Below are 24,929 nucleotides of genomic sequence, written 5' to 3'. Positions count from 1 at the left end.
GCCCCAGCCCCAAGTTCCAGAGGGCTGTATTCCTGGGGGCGACCCGGCACGCCTCAAGTCTCCCTCCTCTTGCACAAAAAAAAAAACACCAAAAAAAAACACCAGGCTCGAATCCCCGCCTCTCAAGGGAAAGTGTGTTTTTTACGGTCTGTTCCAGGGCCTGCCGGAGCCACCGGCCGAGGTGGGACTGTGAGTGGCCGGAATCCCTCCGCCGGGAGAGTCAGTCCCAGTAGCTGCGGCCCCGCTGAGTCAGCCCAGCGGGCGGTGCACGCTGCGCCGCGTGACCCGCAGCCACGTGACCCGCGCCGGGCCGGGCCGCCGGCGCAGTAGCTGCAGCCGCCGCGGGAGGCGTCCGCGTAAGTGGGGAGAAGGGCTGGCGGGCACCTTCCTCGCGGGCCGGAGCGCGGAGCGCTGCCCCAGCCCTACGGCACCCGGGGTCGGGACCCCGGGGAGCCGCTCTCACACATTTTCCAGCCGGGATCGGAGGGTCGATGGGGTGGTAATCGAGGTGGGGGACACGCTGTACCCCACCGACGACCGCGCGGGCCACCTTCGCCTCTTGCTTTCCCACTCCCACTAACCGCAGTGCTGGGGGAGCAAAACGTCCTCCTTCTGGAGCGATTACCTTTTACCTTTTGTGCTTTGGGGGAAACTGAGGACCCAGAGGGGTTCGCAAAGCAAGGCGGGCCAGTAGGAACACCTCTCCGCTAGTCCCTCAGCACACAGCTCCCCAGGCCGAGCTCATTGCCCCACCTGCTCTAGTGGCCCAGCATGATCCTATGACCTCTCTACTTCTTGAGGAAGAGTCTTGGGGTAGAGGGCGGGGAGTGTGGAGAGTATCCCGCTCCCGTGGGGGCAGGGATGAGGGAGGCGGGGCTGAGCAGAGCATCTATCCGGATGGTAACAGCCAACATAGTAAATACTAAGTGGTTTACACGCATTCTCTTATTTCGTATTACCCGTCGTGAAGTCTGTGAAGTAGGTACTATTGTCCCAATTTTTATAAAGGAGGAAACGGCTCAGAGAGAACTTAGGTCCTTTGACCGAGGTCCTTTAGTTGGTAAGTGAAGGAGCTGAGATTAGAACCCAGATCTACCCCCAGTAGCGCCTCCTAGTGGACTGTGGGTGGTGGAGGCGACTGGCCCAACCTCTTAGCTCCTCTGTGAATAGAAAGGCCTTTTTCCTGGCTCAGACAGCTTGGGAAGGGGGGATTGTTGCTGGGTAAGAGAGCTTCTCCCACCTCCTCCATCTCTTTCTCTGCCCCTTACCATTGATTCCTTTCTGTCATCCCCTCTCCCCCACTGCAGGACAAGATGAAACTCATCATCCTGGACCACTATTCTCAGGCCAGCGAGTGGGCGGCTAAATACATCAGGAACCGCATCATCCAGTTTAACCCAGGGCCAGAGAAGTACTTCACCCTGGGGCTCCCCACTGGTGCGTTCTTGGATGGAGAGGGTGCCGTGGATAGGAGTGGAGAGAGTAGGCAACAGGGGCCAGGTACACGGGCTCACTCAGCCAAGGGACTTCACGGGGGCTCTGGGGTACTGGTGCTGAGAGAGCACCTTCCTGCCCCTTCCACATACAAAGGACCCAGCTTCCCTTATGGGTTGGTTTAGTGCTGCCTGTTCCTGCAGAATCCTGGAGCAGAAGGGATATTGGTTAGGCAGGAAGAACTTGATTTTTAGGCTACATCCTAAGTCAGCCTTGTCCACCAGGGTTTCTTAACAGAATTAAGTCCTGATACCCTAAGGCATTCATTTTATGTAATGAATTAATTTCTCTTCTCTATATCTAGAGGGGTACTAGCTAAGTACCATCCTTGGGAGAATTGAGAAGATAGTTACTTAGGTAATTTTCTGTAAGGCTTAATTAAACACAGGACCTAAGTAAAAACAGTCCTAATTTCTTTTGGGAAAAATCAAAATGTTGCTTTTTCAGAAAGATATTTTGACCCCAGCTCCTCAAGACAAATGTCCTGATTATTTTTTTCAGAGATGGGTGGGTTTGCCCTAGTGGCCGTTCCTGACCCATCCATTAGAGTGTGTATGTGTGTGTGGTGTGTGTCGGGGGGGTTCTTCAAGCTTTTTCTTTTTCTTTTTTGTCTTCCTTGCAGTTCAAACTTTTTCTGTAAAAGGCCAGTAGTAAATATTTTAGACTTCACTAGCCATATAGTCTCTGTTGCAACAACCTCACCCTTCTGTTGTTTGAAAGCAGCTATTATTAGCCTGGCACAGTGGCGCTCACCTGTAGTCCCAGCTACTTGGGAGGCTGAGGTAGGTGGATCGCTTAAGCCGGTAGATTGAGGCTGCAGTGAGCCAAGATTGTGTCACTGTACTCCAGCCTGGGTGACAGAGAGAGACCCTGTCTCAAAAAAAGAGAAGACAATATATAAGTGAATGAGTATGGTTGTAGGCCAATAAAACTTTATGGACACTGAAGTTTGAACTTATATAATTTTCACATGTCACAAAATGTTGTTATTCTTTAATTTAAAAAAACTATTTAAAAATGTAAAAACCAGTCCAGGCACAGTGGCTCACATTTGTAATTTCAGCACTTTGGGAGGCTGAGGTGGGCAGATTGCTGGAGCCCAGGAGTTTGAGATTCGCCTGGGGAACATGGCAAAACCCCATCTCTACAAAAAAATACAAAAATTAGCTAGGCATGGTGGCACATGCCTATAGTCCCAGCTGAGGCTGCGGTGTGAGGTGTGAGGATTGCTTGGGCCTGGTCGAGGCTGCAGTGAACCATGATTGTGCAGTTGCACTCCAGCCTGGGCGACAGCAAGATTCTGTCTCAGAAAAGAAAAGAAAACCATTCTTAACTCATGAGCTGTATAAAAACAGGCTGCAGTGCTGGGCGTGGTGGCTCATGCCTGTAATCCCAGCACTTTGGGAGGCTGAGGTGGGTGGATCATTTGAAGTCAGGCATTCGAGACGAGCCTGGCCAACATGGTGAAACCCCACCTCTACTAAAAATACAAAAATTAGCTGGGCATGGTGGCAGGCACCTATAATCCCAGCTACTCAGGAGGCTGAGGCAGGAGAATCAGTTAAACCCAGGAGACAGAGGTTACAGTGAGCTGAGATCGTGCCACTGCACAGGCCAGATTTGGCCTGTGGACCAAAGTTTGCTGAGCTCTGCAGTAGAGGTTTGTGGGAGTAGTATCCACCTGTGCCTGTGAAACCACCAATGTCTCAGGCCCTCTGGAGGCTGTGCTAACATCCTGTCTCCTAACTGTGGAGAGACCCAACCTCTCTATGGGTCAGAGTCTGGTCTTCTGAAACCATTCCCTCATTCCCCTCATTGCAGAGTCAGATCCAAGCTCTTCAGTGGCATTAAGGCCCTCCAAAACCTAGCCTCTCCCTGCCTGTCCTGCTTGAACCAACAGGACAGCATTTCCACACGGGGGTCCTTGGAACATTCCTTCTGTTAGATATAGCACCTGTCAGGGTTCTGAGTGGAAACCGCAGAAACCAACTCCAGCTAAATTAAGCAGAAAAGGAGTTTATTGGCTAGATACTGGGAAGTTCAGAGAATTCATGGGAAGGCTAGAAGTTTGGAAAATGGCAGGAGAGAGGAAGCTATGTGGCTCAGGCATAGCTAAGGCCTTGTCACACGGACCAGCTGATTATTTTGTGTGAGTTGTGGGGAGCTGCCATTCACCCAGCAGGTATTTATTGAGTGCCCTCTGTGTGCAAAGCTGTTCTAGCCTCTAAGGATACAGCAGTGAACAAAAAGGATATAAACTTCTGCCTTCTGAGGCTTAAATTATAATGGGAGAGACAGATAATAAACAATTAGCAAAATATAGAGTATGTTAGATGGTGATAAGAGGAAAGGAGAAACATGAAGCAGGAAAGGATAGGGAGTGTGTTGGCAGGGGTGGGGCTGTGCAGTGTTGGATATGGTGGCAGGGAGGGTCTCATAGCCGGGGGCCAGGTTCTGTGGAGCCTTAGAAGGACTGGTGTTGCTGAGGGTGAAATGAGAAGCTAATGGTGGGTTTTGAAAAGAATGGTGACATGATGTAATCTCGGTAGTTTTTTTTTTTTTTTTTCCTTTCATTTTTTTAGTTTGCAAAATTTGAAATATTCAGAAAAGTTGAAGAAAAAAAACAGGTCAATACCATTCACCTAAATTCACCAATTGTTACCATTTTGCCACATTTGCTTTAACCTTTCTCTGGCTCTTGTTCTGTATCTACACACACACAAGTTTTTTTTCTGAACCATGTGAAAGTAAGTTCCAGACATCCTGACACTTCTCTCTAAATCCTTCAGCACATATCTCCTGAGAATAAGGACATTCTCCTACACAACTACGATACCATCATACCTAAGAAAATGAAAAATCACGCCATCATCTCGTATGCAAACTATGTTCACAATTTTTTCTCAGTTGTCCACATTTATCTTTTATAGGTTGGTTTTTTAAAAATCCAGTGTTCAGTCAGGGTTCATGCATCTTTAGTCTTTTAATATACAGTGTCCTCCTACCTTTTATTATGTGTGTGTTTTTATGACATTGACTTTTTTGTTTTTTTTCAAGATGGAGTCTGGCTCTGTTGGCCAGGCTGGAGTGCAGTGGTGCGATCTCGGCCCACTGCAACCTCTGCCTCCCAAGTTCAAGTGATTCTTGTGCCTCAACCTCCTGAGCTTACAGGCACATGCCACCGTGCCCAGCTAATTTTTGTATTTTTAGTAGAGACGGGGTTTCACCATGTTGTCCAGACTGGTCTTGAACTCCTGACCTCAAGTGATCCACCTGCCTTGGCCTCCTGAAGTGTTGGGGTTACAAGCGTGAGCCACCACGCCCGGCCATGACATTGACTTTTTAATGAGACTCAACTAGGGCTTCGCTGCTCCTCAGGGAAGTCTTCCTTGAACCCTGAAGCACTAGGTGAGCTTGTACTTTACCCCATCACAACGGATGTTCCTGCTTTGTGTTCTGCTCCTAAACAGTTGAGTTATTTTAGAGTAGCTACTGTCCCTTGCTCCCCTGTGTCTTTATCACATGGCCCTGTGCCTTGCACATAGTACTTGTTCAGGGAGTATCATGTCAATAATTAAGTCTGATGTTCACTCAGGTACTAATCAAAGTGATTTCAGTCATCAGTGTGCTGGATACTGGGGATTCAGCAGTGATCAAGGCAGACACAGTCCTGCCCTCCTGGAGCTTAAAGTCTAGTGGCAAAATAGGCATTAAACAATTAATGGATGGATGGCAGTTAGGATTGGAGTACTGGCTAGGACTTCAGATCTGACAGGTTCTCCCTGTGAGCAGCCCAGACTCATTCCTGTATACCCTCTGGGCTTCCAGACTTGGGGTGCAAGGGGTGTTCATGGCTGTGGCCACTCTTTCAGGGAGTACCCCACTTGGCTGCTACAAGAAGCTGATTGAATACTATAAGAATGGGGACCTGTCCTTTAAATATGTGAAGACCTTCAACATGGATGAGTACGTGGGTGAGTCTCTCTTTCAAGGTTCTTTCCTGATTCTAGGAGACTGATGCTCCTCCTCTCATTGGCCCAGCCCTGGAGAGGAATCAGGGAGCCAGTGACATTTGATGATAGGCTCAATTATCAATATTTACCTCTTGGTTTACTCAGCTCTAAAATGGGGCTGGTAAAGCTGACCTCACAGGTTGTAAGCATTAAATGATATCATAAAAGATGTGGAAGTTTCTTACACATAACAAATACTTAATACATATGAGAGTATCTCCTTCTCCTGCCTGCTCCCCAACTCCATGCCATTTCTTTCTGGAACAAATGATTACAAGTGGGATCCTGGCTGGGGTGTTTCCCCTAGGATCTGGATCTGTGCTTTCTCTCCTGTGTGTGGCCTCCAGCTCCCCTTTTTGCCAGGTACACTTGGAGGGGACCCGAGATTGGTGTCCTTCCTGCTGCTGAAAGGCTATACCTTAGTCTTCTATCACCTCCCCTTCACCCAGTCCTTTTGTAATAGCTTCATTTTAAACATCCTTTTTAAAAGAAAAAAATTGTGGTAAAATACATGTAACATGACATTTACCATCTTAACCACCTTTCTATGTATAGTTCAGTAGTGTTAAGTGCATTCACATTGTTGTGCAACCAATTTCTAGAACTCTTTTCATCTTGTAAGACCCAGGCTCTATACCCGTGAAACAGTAACTTCTCGTTTCCCCCTTCACCAGCCGCGGAAACCACCATTTTACTGTCTGTTTCTATGAATTTGATTACTCTAGAATCAAACTAGAGTATATAACTGGAATCATAAAGTATTTGTCTTTTTGACTGGCTTCTTTCACCTAGCATAAAGTCCACAAGGTTCATCCATTGTTGTAGTGTGTGTCAAAATTTCCTTCCTTTTTAAGGCTGATTTTACATACTCTTAATGCTTAACATTAAACATTATCATTTTTTTTTTTCCTGGCTAAAAAAAAAAAGTTGATTTGGGGAAGCCTTGAGATAGTTCCCTCTAACCACCTGGTGTTCAAGCTGGAATGTATTCAGGCTGAGTGGGGTAGAACTGGGAGTGGATGGTGGGGTGAGAGGCACAGGGTGAGGGGTGTGCTTGCTTGCTTTCTAAGATGAGTGCAGCCCTACCCCAGGGGGCCAGAGTGTCCCCAGCCTCTAACTTATGGTCATTGCCTTATGAAAAGCAGATTAGAATGTGGGGATTTCCCAGGCCCTTGGTGTGTAGTTACTCTGGCCCAGCTCTGTGGCCACAGATGGTGGTGCTGGTGGGTGGACACTTACGGATACTGGCTCAGTCTGTCCCGAGTGGCTAGGGGTCAGAGGGCTGGTGCCTAAGGCTCCCAGATGGGCAGACCCCTGGGAGTGTCTCTGTAGGTCAGCTTGGTGTCCTGGCATCCTTCTTAGGAGGGGGGCTTTGGCTTGGCCTAGGCATGACTGAGTGCCCCATGGCCCCACAGGCCTTCCTCGAGACCACCCAGAGAGTTACCACTCCTTCATGTGGAACAACTTCTTCAAGCACATTGACATCCACCCAGAAAACACTTACATTCTGGATGGGAATGCAGTCGACCTACAGGCAGAATGTGATGCCTTTGAAGAGAAGATCAAAGCTGCAGGTGGGATCGAGCTATTTGTTGGAGGTAAGCTTGACACTCTGCAGCACACAATCCAGGGCCAGACCCGTGGGAAGGAGGACAAGACACCACGCCTATCTCCAGACAGCTTCCTCTGGGTGTGCTAGTGACCGCAGAGACAGGCAGGCGAAATGGGCTCTGCCTGGCTCTGTTACTCAGGAACTGTGTTATCTTGGGGATCTCTTTCTGCAGTTTGATGCCTTGTCTATAAACTGAGAGGTTTGGGTTTGGACTCTGAGATTCTGTCTACTCCCCAGTCTTAAGGTTTTATGGATCAGTCCTGGAACTTATCTAAACATTTAACATCATGGACTCCTGTAGTTCCAAAAGTCTCCACACAGCCCCTATAGATAGCCAGTTGAACCCCAGAGAAGTTAGGTGACTCACTGAAGGTCCGCAGGTGGGAGCAGGTGTCTGCTTCTTGGATTTGTGCTCGGGTCCTCTGGGCTGCCCTTTTGTGTGTCCATCTGTCGCCACCTCTGGAGTTACCCATGAGGGGTAACATTGAATTGCCTTTTATTACTCTAGAGATCACTGTTCTGTACTTAAAGGTGGGGAGGAGGTAGGAAGCTCTCATCCTCTGAGATTTTAGAACCTTGGCAGCCCCTGTCCAGGTTCTCTGGGTGTTTTGTTCACTGCACCTCTATCCCAGCAGCAGGACCCTCTAACTACAGGCGGAAGAGACAGAGAAGGTCCACTTTCCTGACAATCTGGGGAGGCAGAAGCTGTTTGGAGTGCTTCTTCCTCAGTTTTTTGGGGGTGATAGCAAGTTAACAATGTGTGTGCCTCAGACAGAAATGGTGGGGAGGGTCTTCTCTGAGACAGTATGTCAAAGAGAAATAAATGGTAGGGAGGGGGACAGAGTACCTGCTCAGGGCTGCAAATGAGAAAGGTGACACAGCTTTCAATGATTTTTTTTCAGACCCTAGTTAGGGAAGGAGAAATTGTCCATTCTTGAAATCTTGGATCCCTGGGACTCACAAAGCTGCGTGGGCTCTCTCCCTGTAGGCATCGGCCCTGATGGACACATTGCCTTCAACGAGCCAGGCTCCAGTCTGGTGTCCAGGACCCGTGTGAAGACACTGGCCATGGACACCATCCTGGCCAATGCTAGGTTCTTCGATGGAGAACTCACCAAGGTGCCCACCATGGCCTTGACGGTGGGGGTGGGCACTGTCATGGATGCTAGAGAGGTGAGGATGCAAGGGCCCCACCAGCTTTGCACTGGGTGGACTTGTCTTTCTCTTATTAATCTTAACTATACTTGTACCACCTACATTCTTATTAAAGATGAAGACATGATAAATAAAGCTAAAATCCCTGCTGACCCTGTTACTCACTGTTCCTCTTGCCTCTTTGGAAGACATCATTATTCCCAGTGTGAGGTGAATCCCTTGAGCATGTTTTTGGTGCCTTTGGCTGACTGCCTAGGACAGCAGGCTCTCTGGCCTCGGGCCCCTTTCATGCTTTTCACAGGCAGAGAGGAGGCCAGCATCACTAATGTTGGAATATGAATTTTGTACCTGACCAGGTATGGAGAGAGGGGCTCCCTTGTTCCTTGTAGTTGGCAGAGGTTCACTGTTTGGACACCAAGGATGCTTGTGCTTCTAGCCCTGTGCTCAGAGATTAATAAATGTGGTGAAGTGTGATTAAAATATAAGTGTTTTAAACTGAATTGAGCTTTTCCCCTAAAAAATTGACTATCATTTGAATTTGAATTTTTTGTGGTTCCAATTTCCTTATTTTCATTAGAACTTTAGAAGCGTTTTCTCTTCCTTTCTGATGTGCATTCAGTGGGAAGCAGCTACAGACATGTTAGATTTACATTTCTTTGCCCAAGCCAATAAACAAGCATCTAAATCAGTGAAAAATTCCCTGTTTAAAGTGAACTTTTGTGATATGAGTGACAGCACCCAGATTTCTGTTGGGTAATCTTCAATCAGTATGTGGGGTGGGGGTGTTTACTCGCTGTTTTTAGCCTTGCAGCTTAAACCTGTTTTTATCATAAGGGCATCTTGATCTGGGAAAGGACCTGGGACTGGAAATCAGGAGATTATCTTTTCTAAAAAGAGTTCTGGGTTGCTGAGGGGTCCGGAATAAATAGTCACATTCCCTCTCTGCTTCTGTGTTCTAATCTTTTAAGAAAGGAACAGTACATCTTGTTCACAACTCTGTGGCACATGTGAATTAAAATGAAAGGAAATCTATAGAACTGAGTTATTTTTTTTCTCTTTTCCTGCCCTTGCATAGAGCTGAGTTCTTTAAGATCACTTACATTCTTGATATCTTAACTGTTAAGTGGAGACTGTGCCTTTGTTTTATTATATATTAACAAAAACCATCACCCCAGGTCACATTAGTTCATAGGTTTAATGCTATGAACTGAAAGTGACCAGATAATGGAGCAGCCTTCCTGGGATTCAGCCTTAGAGGCCCCACAGATAACTCCTACCATTGCCTGCAAAGCATCCTTGCTGGTGGTACAGGTTAGGAGCCCTCTTTCACAAACTGTGCTTGTGGAGAGTCACCAAGCTGACGGGATAGCGGGCCTGGGCATGGCATGTCTGTTTACAGGGCACTTTCATAGGCATCATCAAAGATACCTGGAGGCACTGTCACGTGGTGGTCAAGAACATGAACTTTAGGGTCATAAATGACCCTGGGCAAGCTACTTAACCCCCCAGGCTCTGTTTTCTTATCATATAACATGGGGATAAGGATGCCGCCTGCCTTGGGTTATTTGTGTGATAAAGCACAAGGAGCACTGAGCAAAAGTATGTTGCATGGTAACCAGTTACAATGTGATATGAAAAACAATCATCCTTACAACTGTTTAGGGTGTCTGGAATGCTCCCCTCTATCACGGACTTGTTTTCTGATCCCCAGGTGATGATCCTCATCACAGGTGCTCACAAGGCATTCGCTCTGTACAAGGCCATCGAGGAGGGAGTGAACCACATGTGGACCGTGTCTGCCTTCCAGCAGCATCCCCGCACCGTGTTTGTGTGTGATGAGGATGCCACCTTGGAGCTGAAAGTGAAGACTGTCAAGTATTTCAAAGGTGAGGGAGGTGTGGGTCCAGGAAGAGGTGGTCAAGCTCAGGGTGTACCAGGAGTTAGTAGTAGATCCAGCTTTCATCCTCTAGTCGTTTTACTTGACAACTGTAATCTTAAGAAATATCAAACCCAACTGCATCAGACTACACTGTCATTTATTTTCCACCTGTGACTGCAAAGATCCATTTCTGGAGATATGTTTGCTCTGAGAAGGAGGAAAGAAAATGCCGAGTATGGTCCAAGGACTATGTGGTGACCTCATAGTGCCATTGAGCCTCAGGTTTTCTCTTTTCAAATCTTAAACAGCCATTCCCCTCTAGGTGAGACACTGAATTATCAGGAGGATCTTTCTTTCTTTTACTTTTTTTTTTTTTTTCTTTTTTGAGACAGTGTCTCACTCTGTCACTCAGGCTGGAGTGCAGTGGTATGATCTCGGCTCACTGCAACCTCCACCTCCCGGGCTTAAGTGATTCTGCTTGACTCAATCTCCCAAGTAGCTTGAATTACAGGTGCCCGCCACTATACCCGGCTAATTTTTGTATTTTTAGTAGAGACGGGGTTTCGCCATGTTGCCCAGGCTTGTCTTAACTCCTGACCTCAGGAGATCCACCCATCTCGGCCTCCCAGAGCGCGAGGATTACAGGCATGAGAGCCGCCATGCCCGGCTCTTCTTTTACTTTAAAAGGATGCACACTGCTTTAGGCAAACGTGAAAATCCTCCTTTACTCAAGCAGGTCAATTAGGAATTTGTTCTTTGCTGAAAAGACTAACCTTTAAATAGCCAACTCCCATAGTGATTGAATTTATAAAAGTTCCATGAATATAGTACTCACTGTGAATAACTCTTCTTGTACTTAGGGTTTTTATCATTTGGGGATCATAGAGAAAAGAGAGAAGAGTCAGCTTTAAGACAAAATTTGAGAGCTCCTGGATGTTATGATTGATAATCAAGGAACTCTTGCCACTGCCTGAATTAATTACTTTTTCTTTTTAATTTTTTGTAGGTTTAATGCTTGTTCATAACAAGTTGGTGGACCCCTTGTACAGTATCAAAGAGAAAGAAACTGAGAAAAGCCAATCTTCTAAGAAACCATACAGCGATTAGCCTGTGCTGGGACCTAGTGTCAAGTACCCATAGGGAAAGGCAGGTCTTTCTGGAAATTGTCTTTAGAAGAATTGTATTTCTTTAATCTAGTATGGGTACTCCAGATAAGTGGGTAAACTTATTGTTCTTGGCCATGAGGCTGGGAGCCTAGTCATGGAGTTTAGCTGTAGGGAGAATGATTTGTTTGTAACTTAATCAGAAAAAAAATCTCTGCAAAATGTACTCCATCATTTTGATGTCTGCCAAACCCAGGTTGGGAGTTTTAAACTTTTTGTTCTGCTTCAGCCACGGTTCACATGTACAACACACACCCATCAGGAATTTCTCTCCTTACATGCACTGATTTTCAAGTGGGAGGGAATTAGGGGCTTGTGTATATTGGATGCCACCTCTTTGAAGAGTCTTGAGAGTCTTTCTTGCACAGGCCTGCCCCTTGGTTGAGAACCATTGTTCCAGGTTAAGGCACAAACTCTCAATATCTAAAATAAGTGCAAGGAAGCAGGCTCTTTGGTCAGTAACAAGTGCAGTGGAAAGAAAACGATCCCTTCCTTCCTTCTTCCCGTTGTTTTCCAGTTTCACAGCTTTTCTCTGAACTGGGAGAACCCGGGGGTGGATTTGGGTGGGTGGGGTCAAAGAGTTGGCTTCTACTGATAAACCCAGAGCCTCAAGGGGCCCAGCCATGTCAAACTTCTCTCCCTCAGGGACTCTGCAGCATCAAAAGGAGGAAGGTGGAAGCCGTTTTCCCCCCAGAGCCCTGTGTTTTTGTGAAAGGCCTCACTGTGGCTCCTCTGTTTTACATACTCATTAGTAAGTAGGAGGTCCACTGGGGCAACAGACACTGCCACAATTTCAGTGTTGTGTTCAGCCAAGAGGACGGTCTGGGCAGGCAGCTTAAGTGTGAGTTTAGTCACAACTCCTGAGTGTCCCACTCTCCTGCTTCCCTAGGAGGTGAGTGCCAGGAAAACACACCAAATGTTTCTAGTATTGTTTCCCCACTTAAAATAGTCCCGCTTAGATTCATATGGTGTGGTCTGATGTTCTGAGAACATCAGGAAATACAACCCTTTTGCCCATTTATCCTTCTCCCCGGATCCCAAGGTGGTCTGTTGCTCTGGCTTCCTTTCATTGTCTTAGGCCTTCATGGAGTGGATGCTGCCTCCTCCTGGCTATTTTTGTGCCTGTTTGAAGCTACTGCTGTCTCTATTTCTGGGAAAGACCTTTAAGAGTCTGGCTCAGGCCTAAGGGCTATGTTTGGTACCAGTATTTTGTCTTTAGCTTTTCTATGTGATTGTGCTGTCATTCTGTTTTAAGCTCATGGATCAATGGATTTGTTTACAATGTGATATTTTCTATTAAATCCAGTATTTTCAAATAACATGTCATTTGTGGATTTGAGCCCCCAATTTTAGAAGACTGGGCTATTTATATATTTTAGAAAGAGCTGGTAAGCAAAGCATCACACTCAGTCCTCCCAAGAACTTGCAGGAAGGTCACAAGCAAAGCAACCATCTATTGATCTCTTCTTCAATCATCAGAGTGAAAAATAAGAGATTTTATGAAAATGGAACACCTATAGGAAAAAGGGTAGGAATGAACAGATGAGCAATAAATTGTCATGTTCTGGCTGTACCTGAGATCCAAATGAGGATACAGCTGTTATAAAGATTAAGGCAGATTTGTGATGAGGGATATTATTGCAAGGTATGGAAAAATATATATATATATATATATATTTTAAGTTAATATAATGGAATAGCTTATTAGGTTAATATAGCCAATTAAGGAGGTAGATGTAGAAGTTAAAAGAAGGGTTTAATTTTTTTTAACAAAATTTTGAGGCTGGGTACAGTGGCTCATGCCTGTAATCCCAGTGCTTTGGGAGGCCAAAGCAGGAGGATCACCTGAGATCAGGAGTTCAAAACTAGCCTGGGCAACATAACAAGACCCTGTCTCTACGAAATTTTTAAAAATTAGCCAAGCATGGTGGTGCATGCCTGTAGTCCCAGCCACTCAGGAGGCTGACACGAGAGGGTTGGTTGAGCCCAGGAGTTCAAGACTGCTGTGAACTATAATCGCATCACTGTACCCCAACTCTGGACAACAGAACAAGACCCCATCTCAAAAACAATTTCTTGAGATATAAATCCAATGATTTCTATGATTATGGAATTGTGTACTTCCTTACCACAAGTGTTTTTTTGTTTTTTTTTTTTTTTTTTTTTTAAGAGACAAAGTCTCACCCTGTCCCCCAGGCTGGAGTGCAGTGGTGCGATCTCAGCTCACTGCAGCCTCTGCTTCCTGGGTTCAAGTGATTCTCCTGCCTCAAATTCTCCAGTAGCTGGGATTACAGGCATGTACCACCACACCCACCCCACCTAATTTTTGTATTTTTAGTAGAGATGGGGTTTCGCCATGTTGGCAAGGCTGGTCTTGAATTCATGGCCTTAAGTGATCTGCCTGCCTCAGCCTCCTAAAGTGCTGGGTTTACAGGCGTGAGCCGCCGCGCCCAGCACCACAATCCATTTCTATCATTCCCAAAAGCTCCCTACTCCTAACCCCAGCCCCAGGCAACTACTGGTCTGCTTTGTGTCTATAGATTGACCTTTTCTGGTCATTTAATATAAATGGAATCATGTGACATGACATCTTTTGTGTCTGGCTTTTTTCACTAAGTATAACATTTTTCAGGTTCATATAACACACAGCAGTAGTCCATTCCTTTTTATTGCTGTATAGTATTCCGTTTTGTGGACATACATTTTGTTTATCCAGTCAAGAAGGGTTTAAATTTTAAGTATGTTATTAACTACAGTAAATTAACTACATTAACTAAATTACATTAAAATGAGACAAAAAAAGGACTAGGTGATGACAGCTAAACTGGAGATAGCTGTACGAACCTGGGACCTTAGAAAGATCTGATGTCTTTCCCAAGTCTGTGTTTTCCTGGTGGCTCAACAGCAGTGTCCTGCTACAACCAGCGCTTATGCGATCAAGTGGGATGTACACCCCTGGGTCATCTTGGGCCTCTAATATCAGGCTCCTTGTGCAGGAGCTAATTATGTTTGGGGGTAGGGATCAGAGTGGGCCTGGAATATCTTGTTACTGGAAATAAGGGTGCTTTCAAAAATGTCTGTGGCTGGCCCAGCGCAGTGGCTCACGCCTGTAATCCTAGCACTTTGGGAGGCTGAGGTGGGTGGATCACCTGAGGTCAGGAGTTCAAGACCAGCCTAGCCAACATGGTGAAACCCCATCCCTACTAAAAATATAAAACATTAGCCGGGTGCAGTGGCGTGCACCTGTAATCGCAGCTACTGGGGAGGCTGAGGCAGGAGAATTGCTTGAACCCAGGAGGCGGGGGTTGTGGTGAGCCAAGATCATGCCACTACACTCCAGCCTGGGCTACAGAGCAAGACTTCGTCTCCAAAAACAAAAACCAAAAAAAAGTCTGGGGATGAAATAAAACAAAACAAAAATGTCTGAGGCAGTTCTGAGAGGACAAAACAGCCAGTTAATGGGTCCCACTGAGCAGGTTTTCACAATTTGATCAAAAAGGAAATACTAAATACAGCTGACTGGAACACGCTGAATTTGTAAAACAGCAAGTTTGATAAGAAAGGGAAAATGTAGGCCGGGCGCGGTGGCTCAAGCCTATAATCCCAGCACTTTGGGAGGCCGAGACGGGCGGATCACAAGGTCAGGAGATCGAGACCATCCTGGCTAATACGGTGAAACCCCGTCTCTACTAAAAAATACAAAAAACTAGCCGGGCGAGGTGGCAGGCGCCTGTAGTCCCAGCTACTCGGGAGGCTGAGGCAGGAGAATGGCGTGAACCCGGGAGGCGGAGCTTGCAGTGAGCTGAGATCCGGCCACTGCACTCCAGCCTGGGCGGCAGAGCGAGACTCCGTCTCAAAAAAAAAAAAAAAAAAAAAAAAAAAAAAAGAAAGGGAAAATGTAATATTAAGTGCACACAGAGTTGTATTTCAGGAAGAGTAGACAGAATGTATTTAAAGTTTTATTACATTTAGTAAAAAGTGGCAGTGTTGACATCAATGGTTGCTGCCTGCCTTCTATTAGTCTGTTTATAAAGTAGAGGTGAACACAAAAGCCTGGCTCACTATTGCCCCTATGGCCTACTCTTCTAGCCTTTCTGTCCTTCAGGCCTCACCTCGAATGTCATTTATCAGATAACTCTTCCCTGACCCTCCAATATAAAGCTGCAATCCCCAAGTTCCTATCCTTGCTGTGCGCTATGTTCTCAGAACCCTTTACACTGGACATGTATTTTGTTTCCCACTAAATGTAAACTCCATGAAGGCAGATGTTAAATACTGCTTTATTCTGCCCCTATAGCAGTGCCTTGATATCTAGAAGGCACTGGTACTTGTTGAACCATAAGCCTGATAGTTGTCCCCAAGAGTAGTGATCGTACATAACAACCAGGGGAAATCATGGCCTATTATATAATGGATTAGCCAACTAGCCTACTGAGGAGATCTAACTTGGCAAATTTGATGATTCTTTCCTGGGAACCAAAATCGTTACTGTGATGAGATGCTAGTGAAACACATCCACTTCCAGTAAGACACAGTGTAACAGGATTTTGAGTTATGCAATAATGGGCAGGTAAAACAGAATATAGTACTTTGGACCTCAGGGGAGCCATTACCACCAGCTGGCAGTCATACTATATTAATAATCACACTAGTCCATTTAGTATCCTCAAAGACTAAATCATAAGATCCCAAACGTCTAACCCCTCTACCCCAGCTTTCCTCTCAGCTGATGACCTTGAAAACAGAAGCAATCAGAAAAGAATGTCCACGAGTTCCCACCATCACGCACCCACACGTCAGCCCTGCTCTCACACTCTGCTGTCTTCCTGTTACCTGCTCCTTGGCTGAGCTCTCTGCTTGCACACCAGATCCCATCCTCTCTTGCCTCCTTGAGGACATTGCTCTGGCAACACTCCCATCTCTCACCTACAGCATCAAATTATCCTCTCCTAGACCACTCCTATGGCATTCAAAACAAGACTTAAAAACAAAACTCGTGGCCGGGCGCGGTGGCTCAAGCCTGTAATCCCAGCACTTTGGGAGGCCGAGACGGGCGGATCACGAGGTCAGGAGATCGAGACCATCCTGGCTAACACGGTGAAACCCCGTCTCTACTAAAAAATACAAAAAACTAGCCGGGCGAAGTGGCGGGCGCCTGTGGTCCCGGCTACTCGGGAGGCTGAGGCAGGAGAATGGCGTGAACCCGGGAGGCGGAGCTTGCAGTGAGCTGAGATCCGGCCACCGCACTCCAGCCTGGGCGACAGAGCCAGACTCAGTCTCAAAAAAAAAAAAAAAAAAAAAAACAAAACTCTACCTCATTTGCCCCGTCAGATACATCATTTCTCTGATCTTGTTTAGAGCAAAGTTTCTAGAGTTACTCATACTCTGACTTTAATCTCTCTCTCTTCTATTCTCTCTTCTCCTTCTGGTATGGTAGTCGCCCCTTCATCCACAGGGCATATGTTCCAAGACTCCCAGTGAATGCCTGAAACCGTGGATAGTACTGAACCTGATGTATAGTTTTTTTGGGTTTTTTTTGATACACAAATACCTATGATAAAGCTTAATCTATAAACTAGGCACAGTAAGAGATTTATAAAAATAGAATTATAATAATACACTGTAATAAGTTATGTGAGCATTGTCTCTCTCCCTCTGTCTCAAAATCTTATTGTACTGCACTTACCTATTTTTGGACTACAGTTGACCATAGAAAGTGAAACTGTGGATATGGGAGAACTACCGTATTCCCATTATGCATAGCTACACTTTACTTTTTTTTTTTTGAGACAAGTTCTCACTCTGTTGCCCAGGCTGGAGTGCAGTGGCATGATCTCAGCTCACTGCAATCTCCACCTCCCAGGCTCAAGCGATCCTCCCACCTCAACCTCCTGAGTAGCTGGGATTACAGGTGTGCACCACCATGCTTGGCTAATTTTTGTATTTTTTTTTTTTAAGAGACTGGGTTTTGCCATGTTGCCCAGGCTGGTCTCAAACTCCTGGCCTCAAGCAATCGCCTGCCTCAGCCTCCCAAAGTGCTGGGATTACAAGTGTAAGTCACTGCATCCAACCTACACTTTTAAAAATTATCCCACAGTTCTTGGATATTCTGCTATTTTAAAAATTTTTCCATGCCTTTTTGGAATCTTTCCATTTCAATTTGGGAAGTTACTATTGATATATCTTCAAGCTCACTGATTCTTTCTGGCTGTGTTCAGTCTTATGAGCCCATCAAAGGCATTCATCTCTGCTTCAATGTTTTATTTCTAGCATTTGTGTGTTTTTTTTCTTTTTTTGAGACAGAGTTTTGCTCTTGTTGCCAAGGCTGGAGTGCAATGGCAGGATCTTGGCTCACAGCAACCTGCGCCTCCCGGGTTCAAGCTATTCTCCTGCCTCAGCCTCTCGAGTAGCAGGGATTACAGGCACACACCATCACGCCAGGCTAATTTTGTATTTTTAGTAAAGACAGGGTCTCTCCATGTTGGTCAGGCTGGTCTTGAACCCCCGACCTCAGGTGATCCTCCCGCTTCAGCCTCCTAAAGTGTTGGGATGATGGGCGTGAGCCACCGCGCCTGGCCTTTTTTTTTTTAGCATTTCTTTTTGATTCTAAGTTTCCATCTCTTGCTTATACTACCTGACTATTCTTGCATGTTGTTCACTTAGTCTATTAGAAATCTGGCACATTAATCAGTTATTTTAAATTACCTGTCTGATAACTCCCAAATCTCTGACGTATCTGAGTCTGGCTCAATGCTTGCTTTGTCTCTTTTTTCCCTTTTAGCATACTTTGTACTTTTTTACTGAAGCCAGACATGCTGTATTAGGTAACAAGAACTTAGGTAAAGTGAGTTGTATGTTTATCTGGCTAACAGGCTGCGTCTGATGTTCACCGTAGGTGCTAGAGGCTCCAATTTTCCTCAATATCCTTGTTTGTCTCCCCTGTTGTCTTTGGGTTTCCCTAGAAATTCCTTCTTAAAATAGAGTCTGTGTCTTGCAGCTCTCTCAGTTGTAATCCACCGTTATCCTGGAGCCCTACTGATGGTATCGTATTGGTGAGGAGATGCACTGCATATTCTTATGATAAAATCTTTTTTTTTTTTTTTTTAGTGGAGCCTTGTTTTTTCCTCCTCTTATGTGAGGCAGGAAGGCTAGAGGAGGGTTGAGCCATCCAATTGCCCTTCTCCTAAGCTAGAGAAGGCTCCTGCAAGTAGTTTTCCCTGAGAAAACTCTTCTCTGCCATGGAGAACAGATCTGGGTCTGCTTTCTTCCTGGATATATTTCGAAAGGATTACTTTCTCCCTTCCCATGTCCAAAGCACAAGGGAATTTTCCTGCCATCTTTACAGGAGAACCTAGTGGGTCTCCTTGAGGTAAAACCCACCAAAGTGTGGGGTCTCCTTAGACAAGCTCCTGGTTTTGAACTCTCAAACTAGCCCACACTTAGCCCACAGCAATTTGTTTAAATCTCAATTACTGGCTCCAACAGCTTCTGCCTTAGGTGAGCCGATCTCTATTTTCCTGCCTGTTTTTGCCGTGAAGGTTTGCCCTGTGACCTCAATTCTCTGGCAGATATAAGAAAAGCTGTTGATTATCAGTTTGCTCAGCCTTTTTCTTATTATGAGGACACCCCATTCTTTCTCAAACACACTCTAGATTTGCAACTGCCCTCCACTGAAATAGCATTTGTCAGAGTCCCCAAGGACCTCAACACTGACTGCTTCAATTGTTACAGCTCACAGTACTTGACGTTTTTGCCGCATATGACACAGTTGATTACTCCTTCCCTCAAACTTGACTTGGCTTCCAAGACACCACACACAGCTGGTTTTCTTACCTTAGTGGCCACTGTCTGTCTTTGCTGGTCCTTCCTCATCTCCCTGACTTCTTAGCATCTGGAGTGACCCAAGACTCAGTCCTTGAACCTTTCCCTACATATAACTCCCTCCCTTGGTAATCTCATCTAGTCTCGTGGCTTTAAATGCCATTTACATGTTGACTCCCATAATTCTATCTCCACCCTGAGTTGCTCCCTTGAACTCCAGACTAGAATATCCAACTGCCTGTTTATCATTTCCCCTGGGATGACTACCAGGCATCTCAAACTTACCTGTCCACAACCAAATTCCTGACCTTCAGTCACAGACCTGTGCTACCTACAGATTTCTCATCTCAACTGCTCAGACAAAAATACCTAGAAATGAACCCCGATGCCTTACTTTCTCACATTATATAGCCAGTCTGTCAACAAATCCTATTAATTTTACCTTCAGGCAAGTACAGAATCTAACCAGTTCTCAAGATTCTAACTTCTGGCACACTGGTACAAGCCACCTGCACTTCTCACCTGAGCTACTGCAAATGGCCTCCCAACTGGTCTTTTTCCACCTTTGCTCACCATTCCCCTAAAACACATGCCAGACCCTATCACTCCTCTGCTCAATGGCCCCCACTCAGAGTGGCAGCCAAAGTTCACACAAGGCTCATATAGTCTACAGGACCACCTATTCACATCCCATCCCTCACTCTTGCTGGGTCTGCCTCAGCCCTCACTGGCTACCACACAGTTCCTGGAGCCCTCTTACATGCTCATAGCCCAAGGGCTTTGCCCTTGCTGTCTCTGCCTGGAATTCTCTTCTCCCAGGTGTCCAGAAGGTTCAATCCCACACTGCCGAGACTTTGTTCAAATGTTATCTTGATGGAGTCTTCTCTACTCTTTAAGATTACAACATTGCCCTGCCTCCCCTAATTCCCTATTTCTTCTCCCCAGCTTCTATGGTTTTTTTCTTCTTTTAGACAAATATCTTGCTTTGTCATTTAGGCTGGAATGCAGTGGTGTGATGAAGGCTCACTGCAGCCTTGACCTCAGCTCAAGAAATCCTCCTGCCTCAGCCTCCTGAATGTCAGCTGGGACTACAGGTACATACCACTGCACCCAGCTAATTTTTAGGTTTGTTTGTTTTTTTATTTTTAAGAGAGACGGGGTTTTTCTGTGTTGCCCAGACTGGTCTCAAACTCCTGGCTTCAAGTGATCCTCTCACCTCAGCCTCAAAGCACTGGGATTACAGGTGGGAGCCACTGCACACAGCCCCATGCTACTTATCTTCTGATGAACCAGATACTTTGTTTAGTGTCTCTTTCCTTCCACTAGAATCTAAGTTCCACATGGGCAGGGAGATTATGTCTGTTTTATTTACTGCTACATTCTCACCACTTTGAAAAAGAGTAAGGCCCATTGCAGGGTATTCCATCAGTATTTGTTAAATAAGTGAGTTATTCTAGGAAATACTAGAGGTTGCACAAAGTAGAACGGTACTGAGGGTAAGACACACAATCGCTTTTAAAATTTTCATGTATTTATGTTGTATTCGTGTGAGTTTAGTTGTTCTTCCTTTTTTGATTTGTTTTTATAATGAAGGGAAAAAAAGAGAGTCAAGCAAGGAAAAAAAGTGACTATCCCAGCACTTTGGGAGGCCAAGACGGGCGGATCACGAGGTCAGGAGATCGAGACCATCCTGACTAACACGGTGAAACCCCGTCTCTACTAAAAAATACAAAAAAACTAGCCGGGCGAGGTGGCGGGCACCTGTAGTCCCAGCTACACGGGAGGCTGAGGCAGGAGAATGGCGTGAACCTGGGAGGCGGAGCTTGCAGTGAGTGGAGATCGCACCACCGCACTCCAGCCTGGGCGACAGAGCGAGACTCCGTCTCAAGTGACTGTGTTGACTTTGTACTTAGCGACTTCAGCATCAAATCTCCCTAAGTTTCCAATGTACACAATCTTCTCCAAAGCATCCACTGGCTCAGAGAAACGTGGGAGTCCTTGGAGTGGTAAATCTTCAGACAACCTGAGAAACTGTACGGTCTAAACGATGAGTGGTGAAAGTTGATTATTACCATAAGCATTTGTTAAGAATACCCCTAAAGCTCCCATAGCCAGATTTCTGACCACACTCAGTCTGGCCTAATTTTTTTTAGTTAAGCTAAGGTTTGGGGAGCAGGCTGACTACTCTTACCAGCATCAGAGGGCACCATGGTGTTACAATTCCTTGGTCCTACTTAGGAGCTTCATATACAACTTAATTTCCCTACTTTGGTGGCTGAAGGTTAAGTGCCACTATCAGGAGTGACACTCTGCTATGTAACAATTGCATAAGATGTCAACTGTGGTTCATGTACACTTTTGAGTATTTAAAAATTTCTGGTAATACTGCTGTTCCTGCCTTGATAGTATTGTTAAATACCATTCTGTCTACTAAAGTATAAAACAGACTATAATTAAATATAATGAGGAAAATTTAAATACCAGAAATTAAATCTACTTCTGTAACAAAACAACATACTCTATACCTGTCTTAACTAGTGACTATATTTTTATAACATGGGAACTGCTGCCACCTGCTGGTGATGCTTATGGCAAAGTTAATACTAGGTGGGAGATCCAAACTCCAGTCAAAATTCTGAAATTCCCTTTCAAAGCAGACAGCCACGTGAACAACTTTATTATTATCTCCTCTAATTAACTCTCATTACTCTTGACAGAAAAAAAAATACTAAGTATATTAAGAGATTACTAATGTAAATTAGAAGTGTCTACTACTAAAAATATGACTGGGCAAATGACTTTGGGCTGGGCACGGTGGCTCACACCTGTAATCCTAGCACTTTGGGAGGCTGAAGTGGGTGGATCACTTGAAGTCAGGAGTTCAAAACCAGCCTGGCCAACATGGTGAAACCCCATCTCTACTAAAAATAAAAATATAAAAAAATTTTAAAAAATTAGCCGGGTTGCCGGGCGCGGTGGCTCACGCCTGTAATCCCAGCACTTTGGGAGGCCGAGACGGGCGGATCACGAGGTCAGGAGATCGAGACCATCCTGGCTAACATGGTGAAACCCCATCTCTACTAAAAAATACAAAAAACTAGCCGGGCGAGGTGGCGGGCGCCTGTAGTCCCAGCTACTCGGGAGGCTGAGGCAGGAGAATGGCGTAAACCCGGGAGGCGGAGCTTGCAGTGAGCTGAGACCTGGCCACTGCACTCCAGCCTGGGCCACAGAGCAAGACTCCGTCTCAAAAAAAAAAAAAAAAATTAGCCGGGTTTGGTCGTGGGCACCTGTAATCCCAGCTGCTTGAGAGGCTGAGGCAGGAGAATCACTTGAACCCAGGAGGCGGAGGTTGCAGTGAGCCGAGATTGCGCCACTGCACTCCAGCCTGGTGACAGCAAGACTCCGTCTCAAAAATAAAAAATAAAAAAAAAATAGACTGCTGACACCACAAATCTGTCTGGGAATATGGCTTCTGATTCTGAGCCTTTCTTACCTTCACCAGCTCCTCCACAAGTCAACAGGAAGGGATGCATCTACTCAACAAACTTTGGGATGCAGCCAAAATGGCAGGCTAATTCTCACACCAGTGCACAGTCTAATGGGTCCAGCTGACTTCCTGACTTGATCAACTTGCCCAGTGTTTAATGATGTTTTTCAAGAAGCTGAGCAGGAAAATTACCAGAATAGGGGAACAGCCTAAAACTGCATACACAGCACTGAAGCATCCTGAGAAGTAACTGATTTAAAGCTACAAAAGACCTCAGTCAAAAAGAAATCACTGATTTGCTGAGCCTGCTAGGATTAGGTAATGTGTCTTCAAAAAGTTTTTTGGCTCCTGCCCAGTCCAGATGTACCAAGGTATAATTAATGTTTATATAACAATAAAAACAGATGAGACAACAGTGACAGCTGAGAGGGGTCTAAGGAGACATGACTACTAAATGTAATAACGTGGTGTCCTAGAAGGGATCCTGGAACAGAAAAAGGACATCAGATAAAACTAAGAAAATCTGAATAAAGTATGAACTCTACTTAATAATATCAATACTTCATTATTGATATTAATATCAATATCAATTATTGCTTCATTAATATGATAAATGTGTGCTACACTAATACATTAATAAGGAAAACAGAGTGAGAGGTACATAGGAACACTGTACAATCTTGGCAATTTTTTCTGTCAATCTATATTCTAAAATAAAAAGTTTCTTTTTAAAAAATGGATGGTCTGTTAATAGGGTGGCTAAAAAAATAAAAATTATAATAAAAATTTAAAAGAAAAATGGATGAAACAAGATGCATCTCAATTGACAAAGGCAGGCCCTTAAGTTAGTTTGATCACAAGCTTAAAATGTCACAGAGCTTCTATTGTGATTTAAAAAAAAAAAGTTATGGCCAGGCACGGTGGTTCACGCCTGTAACCCCAGCACTTTGGGAGGCCGAGGTGGGTGGATCATTAGGTCAGGAGTTGAAGACCAGCCTGGCCAACATGGTGAAACCCCGTCTCTACTAAAAATACAAAAAAAATAGCGGGGCATGGTGGCGCACGCCTGTAGTCCCAGCTACTTGGGAGGCTGAGGCAGGAGAATCACTTGAACCTGGGAGGTGGAGATAGAGGTGAGCTGAGATCGTGACACTGCACTCCAGCCTGGGCAACAGAATGAGACTCCATCTCAAATAAATAAATAAATAAATAAGTTATTTGATAGCTTATTTTCATTTATCAGCTCTAGACCCAAACCTTTTATATAAAAATGAAGAGACACTGACTATTCAAACTCCCCAAAAAACACCCAGGAGGCCAGGCACTGTGGCTCATGCCTGTAATCCCAACACTTTGGAAGGCTGAGGCAGGAGGATCACTTGAGCTCAGGAGTTCACAGCCTGGGCTATATAGCAAGACCTCATTTCTACTACAAAAAAAAAAAAAAAAGCTGCCTATGGTAGTATGTGCCTGTAGTCCCAGCTACTCAGGAGGCTGAGGTGGGAGGATTGCTTGAGACCAGGAGATCAAGGCTGCAGTGAGCTATGATCGCACCACTGCACTCCAGCCTGGGTGACAGAGTGAGACCTTGTCTCAAAAAGAAAAAAGACCCATGAGCTACATACTATTTTATGGCAAATCTCAACCCACTTGTAAAAAAGGCTTTCATGAAATTAACGCAGGTACAAAACTCTTTATTTTGTCATATATTTTGCTGACACTGCAACCTTCCATAAACCTATTTGTTTTACAGGGCATTTGGGGAGTTACCCAAATCTTTCATTTTACTGAGACAAAAGTACTCTACCAAAACTATACCATCTTAAAATTAGCTCATAACTCATGCTTCAAAAGTATAACTTTATAAGCCCTATTTTCTTTGTTAAAATTGAGTGATGAAGACTTTGCACGTAAGAATCACTAAGGTGACCAAACAAATTTTTAAGACTAAACACCAAATACCTGTGTTGTTTTTAATATCATAAATGGGAAAAAAAGGCTCCCATTTCTTTCATAAAACTCTATTATAAAGGCTTCTTTCCTACTTCCATGACATCATCAACAATGTACAACAGCTTAACATAAAATGATCTCTAGAAAATATCAAGTAGCTCATGAACTACAGAGCTTCTGAGTAGTTCTTTCTAAATAAATCTGAATTGAACTCCTTTTGATCACAGAAATCACTCTTCTCAGGTATATATTATAGAACAAATCATTTTAATTTCCATTTCTTATCTTTAATTTATTCTTTAAATTAACCTCAATTTTTACACAAAATGTCCTGAATCGAAGACCATGAAAC

General features: G+C 45.0%; 1 protein-coding gene across 5 annotated transcripts; it reads left to right on the top strand.

Annotated features, from left to right (window-relative positions):
- The first annotated feature begins 287 nt into the window (after nucleotides 1-287).
- GNPDA1 (glucosamine-6-phosphate deaminase 1) lies at nucleotides 288-12,637 on the top strand. Of its 5 annotated transcripts, XM_025387486.1 has the most exons (8): nucleotides 348-682; nucleotides 971-1,060; nucleotides 1,308-1,437; nucleotides 5,367-5,468; nucleotides 6,923-7,105; nucleotides 8,108-8,292; nucleotides 9,986-10,160; nucleotides 11,160-12,637. In XM_025387486.1, exons 3-8 carry the CDS (start codon nucleotides 1,314-1,316, stop codon nucleotides 11,258-11,260), a joined length of 870 nt encoding a protein of 289 aa, XP_025243271.1. In that variant the 5' UTR covers nucleotides 348-682; nucleotides 971-1,060; nucleotides 1,308-1,313; the 3' UTR covers nucleotides 11,261-12,637. The 5 variants fall into 5 exon arrangements, with proteins under 5 accessions (XP_025243273.1, XP_025243270.1, XP_025243274.1 ...); XM_025387488.1 differs by lacking the exon at nucleotides 971-1,060 and having other exon boundaries at nucleotides 288-356; nucleotides 8,108-8,238; nucleotides 10,034-10,160; XM_025387485.1 differs by lacking the exon at nucleotides 971-1,060 and having other exon boundaries at nucleotides 288-356.
- The last annotated feature ends 12,292 nt before the right edge of the window (nucleotides 12,638-24,929 follow it).

This window comes from Theropithecus gelada, chromosome 6 (assembly GCF_003255815.1).
Source record: "Theropithecus gelada isolate Dixy chromosome 6, Tgel_1.0, whole genome shotgun sequence".
Lineage (NCBI taxonomy): Eukaryota > Metazoa > Chordata > Mammalia > Primates > Cercopithecidae > Theropithecus > Theropithecus gelada.
The sequence above is the reverse complement of the archived record's forward strand: the minus strand, read 5'-3'. Positions and strand labels throughout refer to the sequence as shown.